The sequence below is a fragment of the Pan troglodytes genome, chromosome X (genome assembly GCF_028858775.2).
Source record: "Pan troglodytes isolate AG18354 chromosome X, NHGRI_mPanTro3-v2.0_pri, whole genome shotgun sequence".
Taxonomy (NCBI): Eukaryota; Metazoa; Chordata; class Mammalia; order Primates; family Hominidae; genus Pan; species Pan troglodytes.
Window position 1 is genome coordinate 22,607,095 of NC_072421.2, and position 25,095 is coordinate 22,632,189.

The 25,095-nt window shown below is 43.5% G+C and overlaps 1 protein-coding gene across 3 annotated transcripts in view; it reads left to right on the forward strand.

The window, feature by feature from the left end:
* The window catches only part of SMS (spermine synthase), a 78,071-nt gene extending 60,521 nt beyond the window's left edge, over positions 1 to 17,550 (forward strand). For 2 of the 3 annotated variants that reach the window (XM_063804221.1, XM_063804222.1), the window contains one exon: positions 5,669 to 5,949. In XM_063804221.1, coding sequence (XP_063660291.1) covers positions 5,669 to 5,723 — 55 coding nt within the window. In that variant the 3' untranslated portion in view covers positions 5,724 to 5,949. Of the gene's footprint in view, positions 1 to 5,668; positions 5,950 to 17,401 lie in introns of those variants that run through there. The other variant, XM_054676989.2, reaches the window with a different exon arrangement.
* Positions 17,551 to 25,095: the final 7,545 nt, after the last annotated feature.

The window sequence follows — 25,095 nt, forward strand, 5'->3', positions numbered from 1 at the left end:
GAGAGAGGCATCCCTGTCTTGTGCCAGTTTTCAAAGGGAATGCTTCCAGTTTTTGGCCATTCAGTATGATATTGGCTGTGGGTTTGTCATAAATAGCTCTTATTATTTTGAGATATTTCGCATCAATACCTGGTTGATTGAGAGCTTTTAGCATGAAGGGCTGTTGAATTTTGTCAAAGGCCTTTTCTGTATCTATTGAGATAATCGTGATTTTTGTCGTTGGTTCTGTTTATGTGATGGATTACATTTATTGATTTGCGTGTGTTGAACCAGCCTTGCATCCCAGGGATGAAGCCAACTTGATGGTGGTGGATAAGCTTTTTGATGTGCTGCTGGTTTCAGTTTGCCAGTATTTTATTGAGGATTTTTGCATCAATGTTCATCAGGGATATTGGTCTAAAATTCTCTTTTTTTTGTTGTGTCTCTGCCAGGCTTTGGTATCAGGATGATGCTGGCCTCTTAAAATGAGTTAGGGAGGATTCCCTCTTTTTCTGTTGTTTGGAATAGTTTCAGAAGGAATGGTACCAACTCCTCTTTGTACCTCTGGTAGAATTCAGCTGTGAGTCCGTCTGGTCCTGGACTTTTTTTGGTTGGTAGGCTATTAATTATTGCCTCAATTTCAGAGCCTGTTATTGGTCTATTCAGAGATTCAACTTCTTCCTGGTTTAGTCTTGGGAGGGTATATGTGTCCAGGAATTTATCGATTTCCTCTAGATTTTCTAGTTTATTTGCATAGAGGTGTTTATAGTATTCTCTGATGGTAGTTTGTATTTCTGTGGGATCAGTGGTATCCCCTTTATCATTTTTTATTGCTTCTATTTGATTCTTCTCTCTTTTCTTCTTTATTAGTCTTGCCTAGCAGTCTATCAATTTTGTTGATCCTTTCAAAAAACCAGCTCCTGGATTCATTGGTTTTTTTTTTTTTTTTTTGAAGGATTTTTTGTTTCTCTATTTCCTTCAGTTCTGCTCTGATTTTAGTTATTTCTTGCCTTCTGCTAGCTTTTGAATTTGTTTGCTCTTACTTCTTTAGTTATTTTAATTGTGATGTTAGGGTGTTGATTTTAGATCTTTCCTGCTTTCTTTTGTGGGCATTTAGTGCTATAAATTTCCCTCCACACTGCTTTAAATGTGTCCCATAGATTCTGGTGTGTTGTGTCTTTGTTCTCATTGGTTTCAAAGAACATCTTTATTTCTGCCTTCATTTTGTTATTTACTCAGTAGTCATTCAGGAGCGGGTTATTCAGTTTCCATGTAGTTGAGTGGTTTTGAGTGAGTTTCTTAATCCTGAGTTCTAATTTGATTGCACTGTAGTCTGAGAGATAGTTTGTTGTGATTTCTATTCTTTCACATTTGCTGAGGAGTGCTTTACTTCCAACTATTTGGTTAGTTTTGGAATAAGTGCGATGTGGTGCTGAGAAGAACGTATATTCTGTTGATTTGGGGTGGAGAGTTCTGTAGATGTCTATTAGGTCTGCTTGGTGCAGAGCTGAGTTCAAGTCCTGGATATCCTTGTTAACCTTCTGTCTCATTGATCTGTCTAATATTGGCAGTGGGGTGTTAAAGCCTCCCATTATTATTGTGCGGGGGTCTAAGTCTCTTTGTAGGTCTCTAAGGACTTGCTTTATGAATCTGGGTGCTCCTGTACTGGGTGCATATATATTTAGGATAGTTAGCTCTTCTTGTTGAATTTATCCCTGTACCATTATGTAATGGCCTTCTTTGTCTCTTTTGATCTTTGTTGGTTTAAAGTCTGTTTTATCAGAGACTAGGATTGCAACCCCTGCCTTTTTTTTGTTTTCCATTTGCTTGGTAGATCTTCCTCCATCCCTTTATTTTGAGCCTACGTGTATCTCTGCACATGAGATGGGTCTCCTGAGTACAGCACACTGATGGGTCTTGACTCTTTATCCAATTTGCCAGTCTGTGTCTTTTAATTGGGGCATTTAGCCCATTTATATTTAAGGTTAATATTGTTATGTGTGAATTTGATCCTGTCATTATGATGTTAGCTGGTTATTTTGCCCGTTAGTTGATGCAGTTTCTTCCTAGCAGCGATCGTCTTAACAATTTGGCATGTTTTTGCAGTGGCTGGTACCAGTTGTTCTTTTCCATGTTTAGTGCTTCCTTCAGGAGCTCTTGTAAGACAGCCTTGGTGGTGACAAAATCTCTCAGGATTTGCTCATCTGTAAAGGATTTTATTTCTCCTTCACTTACGAAGCTTATTTTGGCTGGATATGAAATTCTGGTTTGAAAATTCTTTTCTTTAAGAATGTTGAATATTGGCCCCCACTCTCTTCTGGCTTGTAGGGTTTCTGCTGAGATACCCGCTGTTAGTCTGATGGGCTTCCTTTTGTGGGTAACCCGACCTTTCTCTCTGGCTGCCCTTAACATTTTTTCCTTCATTTCAACCTTGGTGAATCTGACAGTTGTGTTTCTTGGGGTTGCTCTTCTTGAGGAGTATCTTTGTGGTGTTCTCTGTATTTCCTGAATTTGAATGTTGGCCTGCCTTGCTAGGTTGGGGAAGTTCTCCTAGATAATATCCTGCAGAGTGTTTTCCAACTTGGTTCCATTTTCCCTGTCCCTTTCAGGTACACCTATCAAACCTAGATTTGGTCTTTTCCCATAGTCCCATATTTCTTGGAAGCTTTGTTTACTTCTTTTTACTCTGTTTTCTCTAACCTTGTCTTCTCGCTTTATTTCATTCATTTGATCTTCAATCACTGATACTCTTTCTTCCACTTGATCGAATCAGCTATTGAAGCTTGTGCATGCATCACGAAGTTCCTGTGCCATGGTTTTCAGCTCCATCAGGTCATTTAAGGTCTTCTCTACACTGTTTATTCTAGTTAGCCATTCGTCTAACCATTTTTCATGGTTTTTAGCTTCCTTGTGATCGGTTTGAACATGTTCCTTTAGCTCGGAGAAGTTTGTAATTACCGACCTTCTGAAGTCTATGTCTGTCAGCTCGTCAAAGTTGTTCTCCGTCCAGCTTTGTTCTGTTGCTGGCAAGGAGCTGCGATCCTTTGGAGGAGAAGAGGTGCTCTGGTTTTTAGAATTTTCAGTTTTTCTCCTCTGATTTCTCCCCATCCTTGTGGTTTTATCTACCTTTGGTCTTTGATGTCGGTGACCTACAGATGGGGTATTGGTGTAGACGTCCTTCATGTTGATGATGGTGCTATTCCTTTCTGTTTGTTAGTTTTCCTTCTAAGAGTCAGGTTGCTCAGCTGCAGGTCTGTTGGAGTTTGCTGGAGGTCCACTCCAGACCCTGTTTGCCTGGGTATCACCAGTGGAGGCTGCAGAACAGCAAATATTGCTGCCTGTTCCTTCTTCTGGAAGCTTTGTCCTAGAGGGGCACCTGCCTATATGAGGTGTCTGTAGGCCCGTACTGGGAGCTGTCTCCCTGTTAGGCTATACGGGGGTCAGGGATCCACTTGAGGAGGCAGTCTGTCTGTTTTCAGAGCTCAAACGCTGTGCTGGGGGAACAACTGCTCTCTTCAGAGCTGTCAGACAGGGACGTTTAAATCTGCAAAAGCTGTCTGCTGCTGTTTGTTCAGCTATGCCCTGCCCACAGAGGTGGAGTCTATAGAAGCAGTAGGCCTTGCTGAGCTGTGGTGGGCTCCACCCAGTTTGAGCTTCCTGGGCTGCTTTGTTTACCTACTCAAGCTTCAGCAATGGTGGACACCCGTCCGCCAGCCAGGCTGCTGCCTCGCAGTTCTATCTCAGACTGCTGCGCTAGCAGTGAGCAAGGCTCCGTGAGTGTGGGGCCTGCCGAGCCAGGCATGGGAGAGTATCTCCTTGTCTGCTGGTTGCTAAGACCTTCGGAACAGCACAGTATTTGGGTGGGAGTGTCCACTTTTTCCAGGTACAGTCTGTCCTGGCTTCCCTTGGCTAGGAAAGGGAAATCCCCCGACCCCTGGTGCTTCCCGGGTGAGGTGATGCCCCACCCTGCTTCGGCTCGCCCTCCTTGGGCTGCACCCACTGTCCAACCAGTCCCAATGAGATGAACCAGGTACCTCAGTTGGAAATGCAGAAATCACCTGTCTTCTGCATCAGTCACGCTGGGAGCTGCACACCAGAGCTGTTCCTATTTGGCCATCTTGGAACAGAAGAGCGTATGTTTAATTTTTTAATGTCTGAAGAAGATGGTGTGCCTTGGGAAGAATACAGACACCTGGGTTTGGGTTCTGACAGCCACTTAAGAACTGGAGGTTTTTAACTTAAGTGTAGTGAGGGCAGGAGCAGCAAGAACTTCAGCCCAAGTCCAGTTGGCATGAGCTAAAATGGAAGCTCTGAAAGCCACTGGGTCCTTCTTTTGCCTTTGATGCTTCATGCATGTAGTAGGCACTTAGTCAGTATTTCCAACCTTGGGAGATTGAAGCGTACCGTAAAAGGGAATTCTTAGAATTGCATTTTCCATGTAGAACATGGAGGAAACAGGTTGGCTGGAAGAAGTTACCCATAGCTGGGCTTGCTGAAGAAGAAAAGCAGTCTGTGATGATAAAGGGAGAAGTCCCCGCAAATTCATTTTGCTCAAAGGAGCAAAAATGTCTACTTGACACTACCAAAGGTGCAGTCCCAGTAATGGTGAAAGTGCTGTGTTGGCGAAAGGGGTCCTCAAAGTCCAGCTCCTTCCTGGTTCTCCTAAGGGCTGAAGAGGAGCAGAAACTAGAAGATGTACAGTGGTCAGACTGGAAAATGGAAAAAGTGGAGGATCTGTAGCCATTTTGACTGTCAGCCATTTCTGTGACTGAGTCTTCTCTCTTTTCTCCTTGTTTGATCTTCACTGACCTGAGTCTTGAATATCTTTATTCCCCACCCATTTGGATGGAGTTTCTGCACCAGGCCTCCACTTTGATCCGGGCCAGCCCACAGAGGACTGTCTTTGGCTCAGGTGCCGACACCATTCTGCAGAGGCCAGGGTTCAAGGCCACACAACTCTGATTTTGGTTGCCTGTGTTTAGTTTGAGCCTGGCCCTTGGCTCTCACTTGATGAATCTACTAAGGATTTGTGCATCAAAATAATTAGGCATAGTGATGAATTATAAACGTTTTAAAAATTGGAAATCATGGCCGGGCACGGTAGCTCACGCCTGTAATCCCAGCACTTTGGGAGGCCAAGGCGGGCAGATCATGAGTTCAGGAGATTGAGACCATCCTGGCTATCACAGTGAAACCCCCTCTCTACTAAAAATACAAAAAATTCGCCAGGCATGGTGGTGGGCGCCTGTAATCCCAGCTACTCAGGAGGCTGAGGCAGGAGAATTGCTTGAACCCAGGAGGTGGAGGTTGCAGTGAGCCGAGATCGCGCCACTGCACTCCAGCCTGGGCAACAGAACGAGACTCTGTCTAAAAAAAAAAAAAAAAAAAAGAAATCATGAGTATGTATGGATAATAAGTAGGACACAAAGGGGGCTCTTTTTTACTGTTTAGTGGCAAGTGGCTATGGGAGAGGGAGTGCTGAAATTGAAAAACTAGTATTTGATAATCATAATGAAGGCTGAATCAGGCAAGAATCATCCATTGGTGTTAGATCTTAAGGGAAATCTCAGCAAGGATCATATTTACATGGCTTTAAAGTATCTCCCATAGATTGCTTATGAGTTGTGTATCAATTCCCTATTGCCCCTTTAACAAATTACCAAAACCTTATTTCCTTAAAATAACACAGATTTCTCTTACAGTTCTGGAGAGTCAGAAGTTCAAAATGCGCCTTAGAGGGCTAAAATGAAGGTGTTGGCAGGGTAGGTTCCTTCTGGAGGCTCCTGGGAAAATCTGTGTTCTTTCTTTAATTTCAGTCTCAAAGCCAGCAGTGGAACAGTTTCAAGTCTCTCTGCTCCTGTTGTCACATTGCCTTCCATCTCTGTCTCCTGTGTCCCTCTTGTAAGGCCACTTGTGATTACAAGTCCTACCTAGATGATCCAGGATTCTCTTCCTGCTTCGAAATCCTTAACCACTTCTTCAAAATCCTTTTGCCATATAAAGTAACATTCTTATAAGGCTCTGGAGATTACATGGGGTGGGGCAGGGTGGCAGGGTGGGGGCATTTATTTCACCTACTGCATGTTGCAAGATAAAAGTAACTTTACAGTGCAGAAATTGGACAACATCTTGACCAGGTAATGAAAATCAACATCCACAAGGGCAGGTGGACATCCTGTGCCTCCAGAGGTGACACTCTGAGAAGGGTCTGTCACCACCTATGCAGTATTTGGCTTAGGATCCATTACCTGAATCAAATCATGAAACCTGAGATCCCCAAAGGAAGAATGTTCTATTAAGAAAGAGGTCTGGTACAAAAGTATTAATGTCAAAAAAGACAAAGGCTGTGAAAAGATTCCAGATTAAAGGAGGCTAAAGAGACATAGCAACTAAGTGTAATACCTGACCCTATCCTAGATACTGTATTGGAGGAAAAAAAAAATGCTGTAAAGGACATTGTCAGTTGACAAGTTAGAATGTAGTTTAATACAAATATTGTATCCTATTTATTGAAGTTCTTATTGCAACCCTGAGCTTGAAGTTATTTCCAAGTAAAATGTTAAACATTTTAAAATAGGGGGAGGAATTCTTTTGGCACAGTTTATCTCCCATCTGCCTGAGGGCCATGCTAGCAAGACTTCTGGACACAGAATTGAAGACCTAAGAGCAATAAGGCTCAAGGGACCCGCGTAACACCCAAAGGAGCATTCTTCTGCTTTACAGTGTAGCCCAGGAGGCAGTAAGTTGGCAAGCTCCTCAGGCAGCAGAAGTCCTAGTGGTTAAATTATGTCTTTGAGGCTTTCTGTCTGCTACGCAAGAAACCAAAGCTGCATGGGCTCCCACCAGAGACTACGGAAGCCAGAGGAGCAGGGTCTGCCCATGATGTCTGCGGTAGGAGAAACAAAAAAGGGAGATATGAGCAAGAGGATGGTGTGGCAGCTGGCTGTACAGCCGCACTCCAGTCCTGCTGGCTTAGAAATAAAAGGCCCCAGGGAAAGAACCTGCTTTAAAGACTTCCTGAGCCCGAGCTGCTGCTAAGACACTGCAGACGTTGAAGAGTTTTCTTTTTTTTTTTTCTTTCCCTGATGTGTGTGGCAGAAGGGAGGGATGAGAGTGGGTTCAAAGACTTGACTTAAGGCAAAGAGCCCCACATTGTAATATTTCAAATTTGAAAATACGATCTGATTAAAAAGTTGTCCAATTAGTTTTACAAGGAAAGTGACCGAGGACTTCAAGAGGTTCTGTTGGAACAGTAGTTATCCTGCTTTCTAGAAGTAGGACTTGGCCGGGCATGGTGGCTCAGGCCTGTAATCCCAGCACTTTGGGAGGCCGAGGCGGGCAGATCACTTGAGGTCAGGAGTTCGAGACCAGCCTGACCAACATGGTGAAACGCTATCTCTACTCAAAATACAAAAAAATTAGCCAGGCTTGGTGGTGGGTGCCTGTAATCCCAGCTACTCAGGAGGCTGAGGCAAGAGAATCGCTTGAACCCGGGAGACAGAGGTTGCAGTGAGCTGAGATCACGCCACTGCACTCCAGCCTGGGCAACAGAGTGAGACTCTGTCTCAAAAAAAAAAAAAAAAATAGAAGTAGGACTAGAAAAACTAGGGCAGTGCTTCTGAAACTTGAGTGCACGTGAAAATCACATGAGGATCTTGTTAAAACAGTCTGATTCAGTAGTTCGGGAGTAGGGCCCAAGAGGCAGCATTTCTCACAGTCTAATTAGTAGATGTTGATGCTGCCAGTATGTGGACCACACTTTGAGTAGTACTGAGCTAGAGTAATGGTCAAATGGAAAATTGGATGGGTCACATTGCAGAAAAATGAAGACAGCTGTTGCATGAACCACTGCTGAATTTAAATGTAAATATCAATGTACTGCTCTAAGTGGCCTTGAAAGCAATAGGTGTTGCCATAGTAATTGCTAAAATGTGTGTCTGATTTCCAAGGGTTGGAAATTTTCTCATGTATATGATTAAAAAGCCAATTTGATACCACCCAAAGCAATGTATAGATTCAATCCAATCACTACCAAAATACCAATGACATTCTCAACAGAAATAGGAAAAACGATCCTAAAATTTATATGGAACCACAAAGGACCCCAAATAGTCAAAGCAATCCTGAGCAAAAAGAACAAAGCTGGAGGCATCATACTACTGGACTTCAAAATATACTACAAAGCTGTAGTAGCCAAAACAGCATGGTACTGACATAAAAACAGACATCAACCAGTGGAACAGAATAGAGAACCCAGATGGCCAGGCACAGTGGCTCATGCCTGTAATCCCAGCACTTTGGGAGGCTGAGGCAGGCAGATCACGAGGTCAGGAGATCGAGACCATCCTGGCTAACACGGTGAAACCCCATCTCTATTGAAAATACAAAAACTTAGCCGGATGCGGTGGCGGGTGCCTGTAGTCCCAGCTACTCAGGAGGCTGAGGCAGGAGAATGGCGTGAACCCAGGAGGCGGAGCTTGCAGTGAGCCGAGATCGTGCCACTGCACTCCAGCCTGGGCGAAAGAGCAAGACTCCGTCTCAAAAAAAAAAAAAAAAAAAAAAGAGAACCCAGATATACATCCACACACTGCAAACTCATTTTCAACCAAGGTCCCAAGAACATGCAATAGGGAAAGGACAGTCTCTTCAATACATGGTGCTGGGAAAACTGGATAAACATATGCAAAAGAATGAAAGTAGACCCCATCTCCAAATCAAATCAAAATGGGTTACAGACTTAAGTATAAGATCTGAAACTATGGAACATCTAGAAGAAAACGTTGGGTAAATGGTCAGGATGTTGGTCTGGGCAAAGAGTTTTTGTGTAAGACCTCAAAAGCACAGGCAACTGAAGCAAAAATAGAGAAAAGGGATTACATCAAACTAAAAAGCTTCACAGCAAAGGAAACAGAAAAGAGACAACCCACAGAATGGGAGAATATATTTGCAAACTAATGATCTGACAAGGGGTGGATAACTAGACTATATAAGGGGCTCGAACAACTCAGCAAAAAAATCCATTCAAAAGTGGGCAAAGGACATATCCTCAAAAGAAGACATACAGATGGCCAATAGGCATATGAAAAAATGCTCACTAGCACTAATCATCAGAGAAATGCAAATCAAAACCACAATGAGATATCATCTCACCCTAGTTAAAATGGCTCTTATAAAAAAGGGAATAATGGGTGCTGGTGAGGATGTGGAGAAGGGGAACCCTCCTATGCTGTTGGTGGGAATGTAAATTACAACAGCTGCAATGGAAAAGTATGGAGGTTCCTCAAAAAACTATAGATATATCTATATCTATATGGATATACCATACATCTATATATATATCATACATCTATATCTATATAGATATATATCTCTATATAGATATACCATACATCTATATCTGTATCTACTCCCTATCTCCAAGAGAGCTACCTTTTTAGCTCCCACTTTGATACTTCTCTTACTGTGCTTGGCATGTTTCATTTAACGTGACCTCCAGTTCCATCCACATTTCTGCAAATGACAGGATTTCCTTTTTATGGCTGAATAATATTCCATACTATATAATACATATAGATATAGATGTATGGTATATCTATATAGATATATAGTATATATCCAAAAGTAAGGAAATCAGTATATTTAAGAGAGATTTGCACTCCCATGTTTATTGCAGCACTATTCACAATAGCCAAAATACGGAATCAACCCAAGTGTCCATCAATAGATGAGTGGATTAAATGAATTTGTACACAGTGGAATGTTATTCAGCCATAAAAAGGAAATCCTGTCATTTGCAGAAATGTGGATGGAACTGGAGGTCACGTTAAATGAAACATGCAAAGCACAGTAAGAGAAGTATCAAAGTGGGAGCTAAAAAGGTAGATCTCTTGGAGATAGGGAGTAGATTGGTGGTTATTGGAGGCCAGGAAGGGTGACGGGAGGGGATGGAGAGAGGCTGATTAATGGGTACAAATATACAGTGTGATAGAAGAAATGAAACCTAGTGTTTGATCAGTAGGGTCAGTAGGGTGTCTGGTTTATAATTATTGTATATTTCAAAATAGAAAATAGTTCTAATGTTTCTAGCATAAATAAAAGATAAATATTAAGGTGATGGGTATACCAGTGACAGTGATTTGATCTTTACAAGTCATATGGACTTACGAAATTATCACATGTACCCCCAAAATATATTATGTATCAATAAAAATAAGCACTAAAGAAAGGTAATTTGATAAACCATTAATCTGGGGCTTCTTTTTAAGCTCTCCCCAAAAGGCATGGAGACCCCCAGCCCTTGAAAAATTACAAAACAGTGCTGGTGGATAGAGGCCCATTAGGAGAGACTTTGAAGCAACAAGCAGTGCAAAAATGATCAAGGATTCTGAAAGGGTATGGACTGTTCATTTGCAGACACTGCCCTGACAGCTAGAAGGTTCTAAACACAAGGATAAGGGATTATACCCTTTATTCACCTAAGCATGCAACTTACTGAAGTCTGGATTGTGCTTTGATTTCATGGCTTTAGGTAAGTTTATTTCTGTGGAGAGTAAAACTGGAACAAACTTCACTTTGTGCTTGCGTCTTTTGCAAGTTTATTGAAAATACAAAGAATAATAAGGGGAAGAATTAGAGGTTATATGATTCTGTCCTGATGCTGTACTAGAACAGCTTTTGGCAGCGCTTATAGACCACTTTTGCTGTAGCCTCTGTGTAAAGGGTCATAGACAACGTGTGGGATATATCCACGGCAATGTGTAGAGGAAAGAACACGTGGGCAGCCTCTTTAGCAGCAAAGAAAAATAAAAGCCACAGGGCACTAGGAGGGCTGCTGGAAACAGAAGCATGAAGGGGAAATTAAGACTTTATAAGGTGAAGGCTGTAAAGAAAGTGCACAAGTTTTAGTTTAAGGGAGGGCAGGGCTGGAGGTGATTTATTACAAGTACTTTATAAAACACTGAACGTTTAGAAGACACTGCAAAGCCTAATACTATTTAGCCCTGCTATAGCTATATAAAAAATAAACTCTTAGGTTTCTCCATAACCAAAAAGCCATCAGGCCCTTCCAATCTTATTCCCTCCCCTAGCTCCCCAAGCTAGAAAGATATCTGGGCTGGTGTTAGAGATTGAATTGTCTTCCTCAAAAAGACGTTGAAGTCCCAATCCCCAGTACCTATGAATGTGACCTTATTTGGAAATAGGGTCTGTGCAGATGGTAAGATGGGGTCCTTAGGTTGAGACCTTATCCAATGACTGATGTCCTTATATTAATGGCAAAACAGCAGTTACTTTTGCACCAACCTGATAAAGGAAATTTGGACACAGAGACATGTGCAGAGGGAAGATGATACGAAGACACCGGGAGAATACCATCTACAAGCCAAAGAACAGCTGAGGCTACCAGAAGCTAGGAGAGAGGGATGAAACTGAGTCTCCCTCACAGCCCTCATAAGAAACCAACCTTGCTGATGCCTTCATCTGGGACTTCCTAGCCTTTAGAACTGAGACAATTTCTGTTGTTTAAGCCACCCAGTTTATGGTACTTTGTTACAGCATCACCAGGAAACTAGTTCAAATGGTCTACAGAATAATTAGACAGCAGATGGAGGAAGGTTTGTGTATCAGTCAGCTGTCACTGCGATAATACCGCATAGCAAGCAAACTTGAAATGTCAACAGCTTCTAGCAACAAGTGTTGATTTTTCTCCTCAGCCATCTGCAGGTTGGCTGGGGGTTCAGCTGATCTAGGCTGGGCCCTATTTCAAACTGTGTTAGGTCCACGTTTGCTCCACATGTCTCTCATCATCCTTGGATCGTTGGCTACCTGAGACATGTTCTCACAGCAAAAGGCACGGAGCACAAGAGGACGGGCACAATGACACAAGCACATGTCAAGCCTCTGTGTGTGCCATGTCTGTCAGTATTCCATTGGCCATAGCACACCGCATAGCCAAACCCAGGGCGAAGAGACCGGGCAGTACCCTTTGCCAATCATGAGGCAAGGAGATGGATGATAGGGGAGTGAATAATTGGCAAAGAGATTTCAATCTACCCCATTTGACTCCTGAATTTATTGTAAGAGGCCAGGAGTTCAAGACTAGCCTGGCCAAATGGTGAAATCCCATCTCTACTAAAAGTGTAGAAGTTAGCCAGGCGGGTTGGAGCACTCCTGTAATCCCGGCTACTTGGGAGGATGAGGCATGAGAATCACTTGAACCCAGGAAGCAGAGAGTGCAGTGAGCTGAGATCCCGCCACTGCACTCCAGCCTGGGAGACAGAGTGAGACTCCATCTCAAAAAAAAAAAAAAAAAAAAAAAAAAAGGTGTTTTAGGAACTAGGAAAGTTCCTTTCTCAGGGATAGCAGCAGTCTAGCTTGACTCTGACAAACGTGGTGAAGACTAAATCCTATAGCCTGGTATCACACTTTAAGTGAAGCATTCAACAGATGACCTTTTATTAGCAAAGATGTTAAAACCTTTGCAGGAAATAACCAAAAGCACTAATGGGCATCTTATATGTAAAATAATACTGTGAAGTGCACAGACATCCTACATTGTATGAGATGCTAACATTTGTGGTTTCCTGGAAAGAACATTGTTCTGAAAAATGAGGAAAGGTGCCCTCTGGTGAACATATTCTTTTGGTAGTTAGAGAACCTGAAACACAGGCTAAATTGTATTCCATCCTTTGACATGAAAGTTGAGAGTTACAAGGCAGTGTTGTTCCTTCTCTCCACTCCTTGCTTTTAGTAGTAGAATCAAGACCCACTTGAGAAATCATCCTAAATTTCCAGGACTAAAAGTCAATAGTGTTGTCTCTTTACTCTGTTGTTTTTTTGGTTTTCTGTCTGTGTGTGTGTGTGTGTGTGTGTGTGTGTGTGTGTGTGTGTGTGTATTGAGATGGAGTTTCACTCTTGTTGCCCAGGCTGGGGTACAATGGCATCATCTCGGCTCACTGCAACCTCCACCTCCCGGGTTTAAGTGGTTTTCCTGACTCAGTCTCCCAAGTAACTGGCTAATTTTGTATTTTTAGTAGAGATGGGGTTTCACTATGTTGGTCAGGCTGATCTCGAACTCCTGCCCACAGGTGATCCACCCGCCTCGGCCTCCCAAAGTGATGGGATTACAGGCGTGAGCCTCCATGTCCGGCCAAGTATCAGGTTTCAAAAGTTAGTGGGCAAGCTCAGAATTTATACCAGCGCAGCCAGTCTGCCTACTATGTTGTGCCACTGCTGCCTTTAAAAGAAATCAGAGGCCAGGCGCGGTAGCTCACGCCTGTAATCCCAGCACTCTGGGAGGCCGAGGTGGGCAGATCACGAGGTCAGGAGTTCGAGACCAGCCTGGCCAATATAGTGAATCCCCGTCTCAACTAAAAATACAAAAAATTAGCCAGGCATAGTGGTGCACACCTGTAGTCCCAGTTACTCAGGAGGCTGAGGCAGGAGAATCTCTTGAACCTGGGAGGCAGAGGTTGCGGTGAGCCGAGATCAGGCCACTGCACTCCAGCCTGGGCAACAGAGTGAGACTCTGTCTCAAAAAAAAAAAAAAAAAAATCAGATGGCAGAATCTGGAAAAATATTAATGGCCACACCTGCTTTAGTATTTACATTTACAAAAAACAGTTGTACAAAACTGGTTTCATTTTTAAGACCTATTACTTTAATTTCCCCAAATGCTCAATTTTTCCCTCCAGTTCCTCCATGTGTCTCCAAATTCACTGGGTATGTTAGATGATAATTAAATGAGGGCAGTAAAGATGTTAGATGTCCTCGATGTATCCTGGAAGGACTCATTTAAGGGAGGATAGGGTGATCTTCCATTTGTATGTTAAAAAGGGTTAAGGTTAGATATTTACTTTAAGTAGCTCTGTAAGCTCTGGAAGTCACAGGGCCCATGCCCTGTTGAGCTTTGCACCCCAGGGTTGGGCAGGCACACGGGACCCAATAAAAAGAAAATGAAAATATAAACAATCAAAGAGATGAGGCCGGGTGCAGTGGCTCATGCCTCTAATCTCAGCACTTTGGGAAGCCGAGGCGGGTGGATCACCGGAGGTTGGAGCTCGAGACCAGACTGGTCAACAGGGTGAAACCCTGTCTCTACTAAAAATACAAAATTAGCCGGGCGTGGTGGCAGGTGCCTGTAATCCCAGCTGCTCAGGAAGCTGAGGCATGACATATCTGGTGGTTTGGCTGTGGAAGACCTAGTAACATGCCAAGGACTTAACAGGGGATTCAACATAACAGTAATAGTAGTTACTAATTTATGTTTCAACTTGGCACAGATATATGGAGAAAGAAATCCACGTGAAAGAGATGATCATCCATCTCTTTCATGGAACAAATGCATTTAACTAGGCCTGAATTCACAGGCCTTCAAAATTTGTAAGACTGATGTCAGTATCCTCATGGAAGAATCAGAACACCACAATAATGTTACTAGGAAAAAGACGTGGAGAAGTTGGAAAATATTCACATTACTATAGGGTTTTGTTATGTGCCAAAGAGCTCCTTTAAAACATGCGACCAGCCACTGAAGTCACTGCATGTGAAGGGCTAAAAAACCAAAACTGTTAGAAATTATAAAGATACTTGGCAAAATTTATCAGAGGTGACCTACACTTGTGCCCTTTTCCTATATTACCACCCAGTGCTTGGCTCCTGGATTTGAAATTTGTAATTCCTGCACATTCATTTTAAAAAAAGAAAACCACAGTTCTTCCAGTACCTTCCATCTTCCCACATGTCTGCATCTCCAGGCTTCAAATTTATTATATGTTGTTAAATTGCTTTTCAAAACGGTGTACCAATTTACACTTATGATTAGGGTTATGAGGGTTGAAAGTGCTCCATTGCCAGTTGACATTGTAGACTTTTAAATTTTTTGCCAGTCTCTGCCGAGTGCAGTGGCTCACGCCTGTAATCCCAGCACTTTGGGAGGCTGAGGCAGGAGGATTGCTTAGCTCAGGAGTTCAAAACCAGCTTGGGTAACATGGCAAAACTCCATCTCTACCAAATATATAGAAATTAGCCGGGCGTGGTGGCGGGCGCCTGTAATCCCAACTACTAAGGAGGCTGAGGCATGAGAATTGCTTGAACCCATGAGGTGGAGGTTGCAGTGAGCCGAGATTGGAGATTGTACCACTACACTCCAGCCTGGGTGACAGAGCAAGACAATCAATCAATCAATCAATCAATCAATCAATTTTTGCCAGTCTGGAGATGTGAAATGGTCATTTCTTGTAGTTTAAATATTTTCATTTACCTGAGTATTAATGAGGCTGGGTATATTTTTGTAAGTTAATTGGCCAGTGTTCCTCTTTGGAAAAATGCCTGCCTTTTTGTCCATTTGGCTATTGGGCTTTGATTTTCTTATTGATCAGTTGTACTTTAAATCTTCAGGATAATAATCCATTGTTGCTTGTATTTTTGTTACAAGTATCTATTCTCAGTCTGTAGTGTGTCTTTTTCATTTTTAGTAGTGTTTTTGGATGCACAGAAGTTTTTTATTTTGATGTAGTCAAATTTGTCAGTCTGTTTCCTTTATGATATGTGTTTGTGTCTTGTTTTAGAAACCTTTCCCTAACCTGATTTTCTGTATATCTTCCAGTGTTTTAAACTTTTGCTTCTCATAATGAGGGCTGTCATTTGTCTGGTATTCCTTTTGGCGGGAGGGGCTTTTAAAAGAAGGTAGCTGAAAGTAGAAGAGAAAAAAGGCAGTAGCTGCCATATTGCATTGATCACTTGTTGCAACCCCATTCAAAATGATTCCCTTTTAAGTATTTCCAGAATCTGAAGTATTTTCACTTCACCTCTAAAAAACTAATCAAGACTCCATCTCAAAAACAAAACAAAACCGAACAACCTTGGATTAAGTGCAATGTTGTACCATTTTTCAAAACATAGCCAAAGCTAGTGTCCTGATGATTAGAATATGTTATTAAAACAAAATGCATTTTAAAAAAACAACATTTTCACAAGGGCATGCCTTGTCGGTCTTGTCTTTGCCACTAAATGCTGGGAGTTCTTTGTATGTCTTTCCCTACCCAGTGGGATTTGGATGGAATTATCCAGGATCTTATAGCTGGACTTTCTGATTCTCAGATTTCAAAATTTATAAAGGTAACACACGGGTTAATTCACTTCCATGGAGAATGGACTCCGATATTGTTTTTTCTTTTCTTTTTTTTTTTTTTGAAATGGAGTCTGGTTCTGTGGCCCAGGCTGGAGTGCAGTGGCGTGATCTCAGCTCACTGCAGCCTCCGTCTTTTGGGTTCAAGTGATTCTCCTGCCTCAGCCTCCCGAGTAGCTGGGTTTACAGGCATGTGCCACTGTGCCTGGCTAGTTTTTGTATTTTTAGTAGAGACAGGGTTTCACCATGTTAGGCAGGCTGGTCTCGAACTCCTGACCTCAGGTGATCGATCTGCCCTCCTCAGCCTCCCAAAGTGCTGGGATTACAGGCATAAGCCACCGCGCCCGGCCTACAACTCCTGATATTCTTCATGCCAGAATAACTCTCAATGTTACATAGTTCCTGAGGACAATAAGGTGATCATTTATTTATTTAATACATTATGGGCACTTACTATATTTCAGGCTCTGGCATGGGTAAGTGAAGCAAGATGACAAAAGGCCCTTAAGAATGTCCCCCAGTCTAAGGAGACTAACTCACAGGCATAAAACAGTGGGCTGCTGTCTCCTGATGCTGCATGGTGTGCCCCATGGACATTTGAAACAATACAAGTAACCATGTAAAATGGCCAAAAAAGGGCTGGGTGTGGCAGCTCATGCCTGTAATCCCAGCACTTTGGGAGGCAGAGGCAGGAGGATCGCTAGAGCCCAGGGGTTTGAGACCAGCCTGGGTAACATAGTGAGACCCCCATCGCTACAAAATATCAAAAAATGACCTGGGTGTAGTGGCGCATACCTGTAGTTTCAGCTACTCAGGAGGCTGAAGCAAGAGGATTGCTTGAGTCTGGGAGGTCAAGGCTGCAATGAGCCATGATTGCGCCACTGCACTCCAGCCTGGGTGACAGAGTGAGACCCTGTCTCAAAATAAAATGGCCAAAAAGGGACAGAGGAAGGAGAGCGTGAGTGCTTTTAAGCACTCGAACGGAAACTCTGATGGTTAGGTGGAAGATACTGTCAAGGGATAGCTGTATATTTCCCATGTTTCTTTTTTCCTTTTTTAATTCATCATCCTTTTAGATAGAAATGTTTAGGGGAAACAGCAGGGAAGGGCTGCCAGGAACATAGCAATTTGGTTTACCAAGATCATTATATTTAGTACTTTAATGTCTAGCTTTTGAGGTGGGGGTGAGGGGTGTTGGATTTAAGAAAAAGTAAACAGTTGTTCTTAATTATACCATACTATGAGACTTGGTGTGCTAGCTTCAAACAAAATAATACAGTCTTTTCACCATTACAGGAACATCAGTGACTAAACAGAATCGATCATCTGGGTGGTTATGATTGGAAGTTATTGCAGTTAAATAATGCTAAGTCTTTGAGACAAGCAGTAAACTCCAAATGGAATTCATGGCTAATATCAGTGAGGCAGTCTACTGTGTAATGTAGTATTTATCACCTCCTTTGGAAGACGAATGATCTTTTCGGTTTGCATAATGTATTACATTTTTGAAATTCATATATCATCTGTGTTTTATATAATAATAATACAATAAAATGTTCCTAGAATGTGACATGTTGAAAAACATTGTCTCCTTAAACAAATGAACATGCGTATATTATTTAAGAACCCATAACTGAGGTATTTTCCTTTTTGCTTTAACTGTCAAGGCCCTCATTTGCAGTGGGTAACTCATCCTCACTCTCTTTTCACCTAAGATCTGTATTTCTCTGCTTTAAAAAAATTCTTATAATTCAAATCTATTTGAGTATTTTCAGTGGGAAAGGATTTAATATCGTAAGCTATGGGATAAGGAGCTACAGTTTTGCCCTTAGCTCTGGGCAACAGGGACCCTGCCCTGGGTCCTGGCTTCAAGAGGGCTCCACTCTGGCTATCCTGGGGCTATGCCCTTCACCATGGAGTGAAGGATCTGCAGTGCCAAGGGGATGTGCCTGTGTCCCTTTCTAAAACACAGTTTTTATCTCTGAGACTACTAATGTTCTGTTTAAACTTGCTCAGAGCTCACATCCAGGGCCCATGGGGGTCTCCTTCTCAGCTTGTCATCCCATCCTCCTGAGGGAAGACTGTGCCTGGGCTCCCACGTGTTGTCAAGGTGCTGCTGGGATGGGGGATGTGAAAAGAGAAAGGGGATGGGCCAAGGACTGGGGCCCGCTCTCCAACGCGTTTCTATCTGAAACTCCCAGGAGTCTGAGAATTCTGAATTGGAATCAGGCCTTCCAGGTGGGTATGAAGTATATTTCCAAGGTAGGAGGAGGGAATGTATTTGATTGAACAGTTTGTAGCCTGATTTACAGCTTTAAATGGTATGTGGCTGCCCCTCCATCTTCGCTCATGGGTACTCTTTGCTCAGACCCATGTAGTGATGAGCATGGGGACCTATATTATAGTTTTTTAGAAATAGGGACAATGAGTATTCATTAAGCTATGTTTGGAAGAATAATGGAAAATTTATTATGTCAAACAAGCTCTTTTAGAGTTGAGGTCTTTCAAATGCATTATAAAACTGAAAATAATCAGTAAAAATTCGAAAATCGTATCTCAGTTTCCATCCCCCATTTGTAAATGATGCCCTATTTTATGTCCATCCATCCATTTTTTTTCTTTTCCACTGAGTATTCTATTGGCAGAAAGTTCTAGAGAAGTGAGATATGTTTTGATTTGAATAAAGTCAGGCTTGGTGAACTCAGAGAATACTTGACATCAAGGAATTCGATAGTAAGTTTTAAGGCAACCCATCAGAGGAGATGTGAACCACACTCGGTAACCACTATCTTGATCATCCTTGACCATGACTAGTAACTACAGAGTCCGTTATTGCTCCTCTCTTTTCCTTTCTCTTCGTTCTGGCTACACAAATCACATACTGAACCCAGCCTTTTCAGGCTGACTTCGGTAATCTCATTGTGATTTCAGTTGCATTCATCCTGCAAGGTTAAATGCCTACTCGGTCAGGTCCCAGAGGTATAAAGCTGTCCAAATCGTGGTCCCAACCACCAGGTGGCTGAAAGACTGGACACCTGCTGTCCTTACTACCAATAGGAACACAACCAACTAGGGTTAGAGGTTGACCAGGGTCTGCAGTGAAGAGCAAGAGACCAAAGGAGAGGTGGTGTTTCCTTTCCATTCCCTTCCCTCCCCCCCGCTCCCCTCCCCTTCCCTCTCCCCCGCCCCCTCTCCTTTCCTTTCCTGACACAGTCTCACTTTGTCACCCAGGCCAGAGTGCAGTGGCGTGATCTTGGCTCATCCCAATCTCCACCTCCCAGGCTCAAGCAATTCTCCTGCTTCAGCCTCCCGAATAACTGGAATTACAGGTGCGTGCCACTATTGCCCAGCTAATTTTTGTATTTTTAGTAGAGATGGGGTTTCACCATGTTGGCCAGGCTGGTCTCGAACTCCTGATCTCAAATGATCCACCCACCTCGGCCTCCCAAAGCTGATGTTTTCTTAAATTGTGGTAAAAAACACTTCCCTTCCCTACCTCTTCTCTCCTCTTCTCCCCCCAACTCCTCTCTTCTCCCATCCCCTCTCCTTTCATTTCCTCTTCTTTCCATTATTTCTTCATCCTTTCCTCTTTTCCTCCCCCAGTAAGTCTGGACTGAATACCTCCCATAGGCATAGACAGCCCTGAATAAGAATTTTAAAACACAAACAATGGAGACATCTATAAGGCATATCTATGGGTGGCAAAACATGAAATATTAAGAAGCAGAATAATAATAATGCCTGCCACTTCATCAGAAACCATTTTAAGCACTTCATAACTATTATAATCATAGTTTATTATTATCTCCCATTGCCAGATGACAAAATTGAGACCCTGAGAGATTAGGCAATTTTTTCAAGGTCACATAGCAGTAAGTAGCAATGCTAGGAATCCAATCCAGGGAGTTTGTTCCCAAATACCAGGTATTTAACCACTGTCACACTGCACTATCCTGCCTGGCAGCGTGGAAACATGTATCAACGTGAATCAACGTATATCAACGTGAATGGTGCAGTTAGCAGTTACAAGAAAAAGAGAAGGGAGCTCTGTTAGTGTTATGTGAGGAAAGCAGAAACCACTCTAGGTATTTCAAACAAGTGTATTTAATGTAGGGAATTGGTTTCAAAGGTAGTGGAAAGGCAGAAAGAACAAAGGAGAGGATGTTACCCAGAGTTCAGTGACTGCAAAAGGCCGCTACTGCCCTTAAGACTAGAGAAGCAAACAGGGAAAAGGAATGTGGCCTAAAGTCCACATCACACTCACCTCAGAGGCTGCTGCTGCTACTGCTGAGTGGGACTCTAGGAGCCACAATCCCATTGATGCTGCCAGAGTCTGCAGTCATCTGCAGCCATGTGCCCCTGCAGCTGTCACATTTGCGGTCTTTATGTAGGATCCCAGAGTTTCCTCCTGTGGCCCTGGATAAACCCAGGATCAGTAAAGAAAAAATAAAGCAGACTTCTACATTCCTCCTGTTTTTGAATTTCCTATTAATGCCTTCCCTTGACAGAGTCTAACAGGAACTCAGCTGGCAAGGGAGCCTGGAAAATGTAGTTCGTGGGCTTCCAGCTGCCAACCATACATTGAACACACTAGAAGATCACAGTGGGGCTGAGAGCCAAAGCGTATTCTACATGCTCAGTGTTGCATAAGAAAACGTGGATACAGGGAAGAAAAAAACATTTAACTGAATCTAAGATTCAATCGATTGTAAGATGTATCATAATACCACCATAATAATACCATCGAGAAAGAAAAATACCGTCAAATTATGCCACATCACCACTTACGAGGTACATTCTACTTCTAGAAATGTTAAAGCTTGAAAAAAAGTCCCTGTTAAAATTGATAAGATACAGTAAATGTCTGATCTCAACTTACATGTAGTCTAATGGGGCCGACTTCTGCAGAGACTATTGTAATACAACCTGACATCCTGTGACCCTGTGACCTCACTAAGAAGAGGGGTCTGGGAAGATTTTCTCGAGGAGGTAAAATCTGAGCTGAGTCTTAAAAGATGAACCCGAGTTTCCTAAAGAAATGGTTTTCCAGGCAAAAGGAGAAATGTTTTCTTTTTTTTTTTTTAATTTTTTTTTTTGAGACGGAGTCTCGCTCTGTCGCCCAGGCTGGAGTGCAGTGGCTTGATCTTGGCTCACTGCCAGCTCCGCCTCCCGGGTTCACGGCATTCTCCTGCCTCAGCCTCCCGAGTAGCTGAGACTACAGGTGCCCGCCACCACGCCCGGCTAACCTTTTGTATTTTTAGTAGAGATGGGGTTTCACGGTGTTAGCCAGGATGGTCTCGATCTGACATCGTGATCCGCCCGTCTCGGCCTCCCAAAGTGCTGGGATTACAGGCCTGAGCCACCACGCCCGGCCGAGAAATGTTTTCAAAGCGCAAAAGGCTGGGTAAAGTTTAGTGCATTTGAGAACTTGAAGGGGTTTAGAATGACTGGTGTGTAGGGTGTAAACTGAGAAGCCGTGCACAGGTGAGCCTGGAGGATTGCGTGGGCTCAGTCATGCAGGAACTCAATGTGAAGTATTTTTACATTTTCCTAAAAACTGACAGCAACCACTGAAGGATTTTAAGAACATCAAAAGTCCATTTGAAATTTGACTCAGGACTGCAATTTAGTTGGTTCATACCAGTGTGGCTGCTGCTGTTGTGAAATAGTGAAATATCTCCTTACTAGCTGTGGATGGCTGCCCCTCTGGACCCCCTGAAGCCTCCTCCAATCCACCCCCTCTCCTAGAACCCTCCAGATCCAGCAACTAAGATAGTACAGTAGGGGCCACTGAAACTGGCCCCAGTCCCCTGGTCAGTGCCATGCCATGGTGGTTGTTAAATATTTTGAATGGCATCACTGTTTTCACTACATAAGTTTAATGTTTAGTTTTGTTGGTTCTTCAGTCCACTTTACCACATTGCAGAGAGATTTAATGGTTGCCCTACACCAGTGGTTCTCACAATGTGGTCCCCAGACTAGCAGCATCAGCATCTCCCAAGAGCTGGTTAGAAATTAAAATTTCAGGCCGGGTGCAGTGGCTCACGCCTGTAATCCCAGCACTTTGGGAGGCCGAAGCAGGTGGATCACCAGAGGTCAGGAGTTCAAGACCAACCTGGCCAACATGGTGAAACCCCGTCTCTCCTAAAAATACAAAAATTACCCAGACGTGATGGTGGGCGCCTGTAATCACAGCTACTTGGGAGGCTGAGGAAAGAGAATCACTTGAACCCAGGAGGCAGAGGTTGCAGTGAGCCGAGATTGTGGCACTGCACTCCAGCCTGGGTGACAGAGCAAGACTCCGTCTCAAAAAATAAATAAATAAAAAATAAAAAGAAATTTAAATTTCAGCTCATCTCAGACCTACAGAATCAGAAACTGTATGGATGGAGCCTAGCAATCTGTTTTTTAATTTAATTTAATTTTGAGACAGGGTCTCATTCTGTCACCCAGGCTGGAGTGCAGTGGCACAATCAAGGCTCACTGCAGCCTTGACCTCCCGGGCTCAGGCAGTCCTCCCACCTCAGCCTCCTGAGTAGCTGGGACTACAGGAGCTCACCACCACACCCAGCTAGTTTTTGTATTTTTTGTAGAGATGGGGCTTCATCATGTTGCTTAGGCTGGTCTCAAACTCTTGGTCTCAAGCCATCTACCTGCCTCGGCCTCCCAAAGTGCTAGGATTACAGGTGTGAGCCACCATGCCTGGCCACAATCTGTGTTTTAACCAGCCCTCTGGGAGATTCTGGTGCCCACTCAAATTTGAGACCTGCTTCTCTAAGCCCCTTGTCCTCATAAACATCTAGGCAAGCCATCCTTGAACAATTGGTTGTTATTAATCAAGGGCATACAAACTTCTATAGGTTAATAGTCTAACCAAGGAGTAGGGTGAGTGTGACCAGTTTGAGGATACAGCAAGTAAACGCTAGTTGGATGAATAGTTATTTCATTTTAAAATTGTTATGCAGTGGAGTGCTTTGGAAAAGGCATTAATATTGTGGGTTTGGGAGCTGTATCAATCATGTTTTTTATTTTCTATATTTTATGATGTGTTGACATCTTGGTGCCTTGCAGACCCAGGGAAGGTCTGTCCCTCCCAGGGTTAGCTAATTCCTAGAGATAGTAACTGACTTGCCTGGGAGCATGCCTTTGATATGCAAATCAACCAATCCACATTCATATACCCCCCCACTTCCTTTTACCAGACTCCTGCAGTCGAGGACACTATACCCCTACCTTTCCACCCTAAATCATCCCAGGGCTAGGTACGAGAGTGCTAGAGACCACCTCTAGAGACCAGAGCCTGCTGAAATTATTCATGCTATCCACCCAATCCTAAACCTGCTCAGCTGCTTACCCTGCCTTGCCCATTCCTTTCTTTGAAAACCACAATAAAGTGCCTATGGTTTTCCCTTGCTCCTTCTGCTCCTTGATGCTCCCACATATGGCCCTGTGTGGCAAGGCATTGAAATGAGAGAGTTCCCTGATTCCCCTCGCAGGGTATGAGACAGGGTTGTGGCTCGCCTGTTTGGTTGCCCCCCACAGTTCAGACCCCTTACGGGAGGGGGAGCATGCAGATGAGCAGGTGCAGGAACCGGGGTGAGCACTTTTGGGCTCTGGCCCCATGGCAGCATCTATGGGTGGGTGTTTGTGACTCCCGAAGCCCAAGTGGGCATGTGTTACAGTGTGCTCCTTTAGCTTTGCCATCTGCAGATGGCTTGTGTGTTAATCAGCTCAATGGACCCTCTGCCTTATCACAAGGGCGGGGGGCGAGTGTGACAGCCTTCTGTATCCCAAGCTCTTCCCCAGTGTCCCAAAAGAATCGGATCACATGTGGGCTTGAAGGATGAGTGCAGGGTTTTACTGAGAGGTGGAGGTGGCTCTCAGCGAAATGGATGCGGAGCCAGAAGGGGGGATGGAGTGGGAAGGTGGTCTTCCCCTGGAGTCGGGGTGCCTAGCAACCAGACTCTTCCTTGACTGCCCCTGGCCGAACTCCCCTTGGCGTCCAGACGTCCCTCCTCTTCTCTGTCTGCTGCATTGTTCTGCCGTCACTGGTCAGCTGGTCCGCTTGCCTCCTCCTCTCTTTGCTTGGGGTTCTCTTCTGGAGCTTGGGGTTCAGGGTTTATATGGGGCCAGGGTAGGGGGTGTGGTGGACCAAAAGGCAACTTTTTGGGCGTGAAAACAGAAATGCCTGTCCTCATTAGGGCCTCTGGTCTTCATGCTTGAGGGTGGGGACTTTGCCAGGGAACCGCCCTCTTCTACCCAGTATTTCCCTGTCTCCTGTCCGTATCAGCGTGCCCTCTCATCTTCCAAACTGTGAGTAATAAACCCTTTTCAAGGGCTGTCTCCATGTTTGTTGTCTTAACCATACCAGATTAAAACAAATTCCAAGTACATTTCAACACAGGAGCCACATCGATTTGAGTTCCAACTGGGCTCTGTCATTTACCCATCACGTGACCTTCGGAATATTACTTATCCTCAGCTGGCTCCAGTGTCCTTATCTGCAAAAGACTCCTGTATTGTAGGACTGCTCTAAGGACTGATGATAACACACATAAAGTGAGCAGGCACTGAGGAAATAGTAGCTGTGTGGAAAGGAGGTGAGAAAAAATCAATGGATAAAATCCCCTTTAAGGCTCAGAAATGAACAAGTAGAACACATGGATAGATAGCCTCTCAGATGTATATATCCTTCCTAATGTTCAATTACTAGCAGCAACACATCAGGAGATAGTTCATGTATTGCTATTTTTGTTCCTCAACTGAAAAATGTACCCCCCCCCCCACAATTAAATGATGGCTGCTGTTCCTGTTAAGGAAATAAAGCCTGATAATTACTCTTTTAAACAAGAGAATTAAAGGAAGCATAGTTTATCACTTTGCCTCTGCTCAAGTGTCACTTTGAGATGCTACACCTACCTTCACTAATTACCCGATAAGCAAACTTATCAAGAACCACAGCAGAGAGACAAGAGGTTGGAATTTGAAAC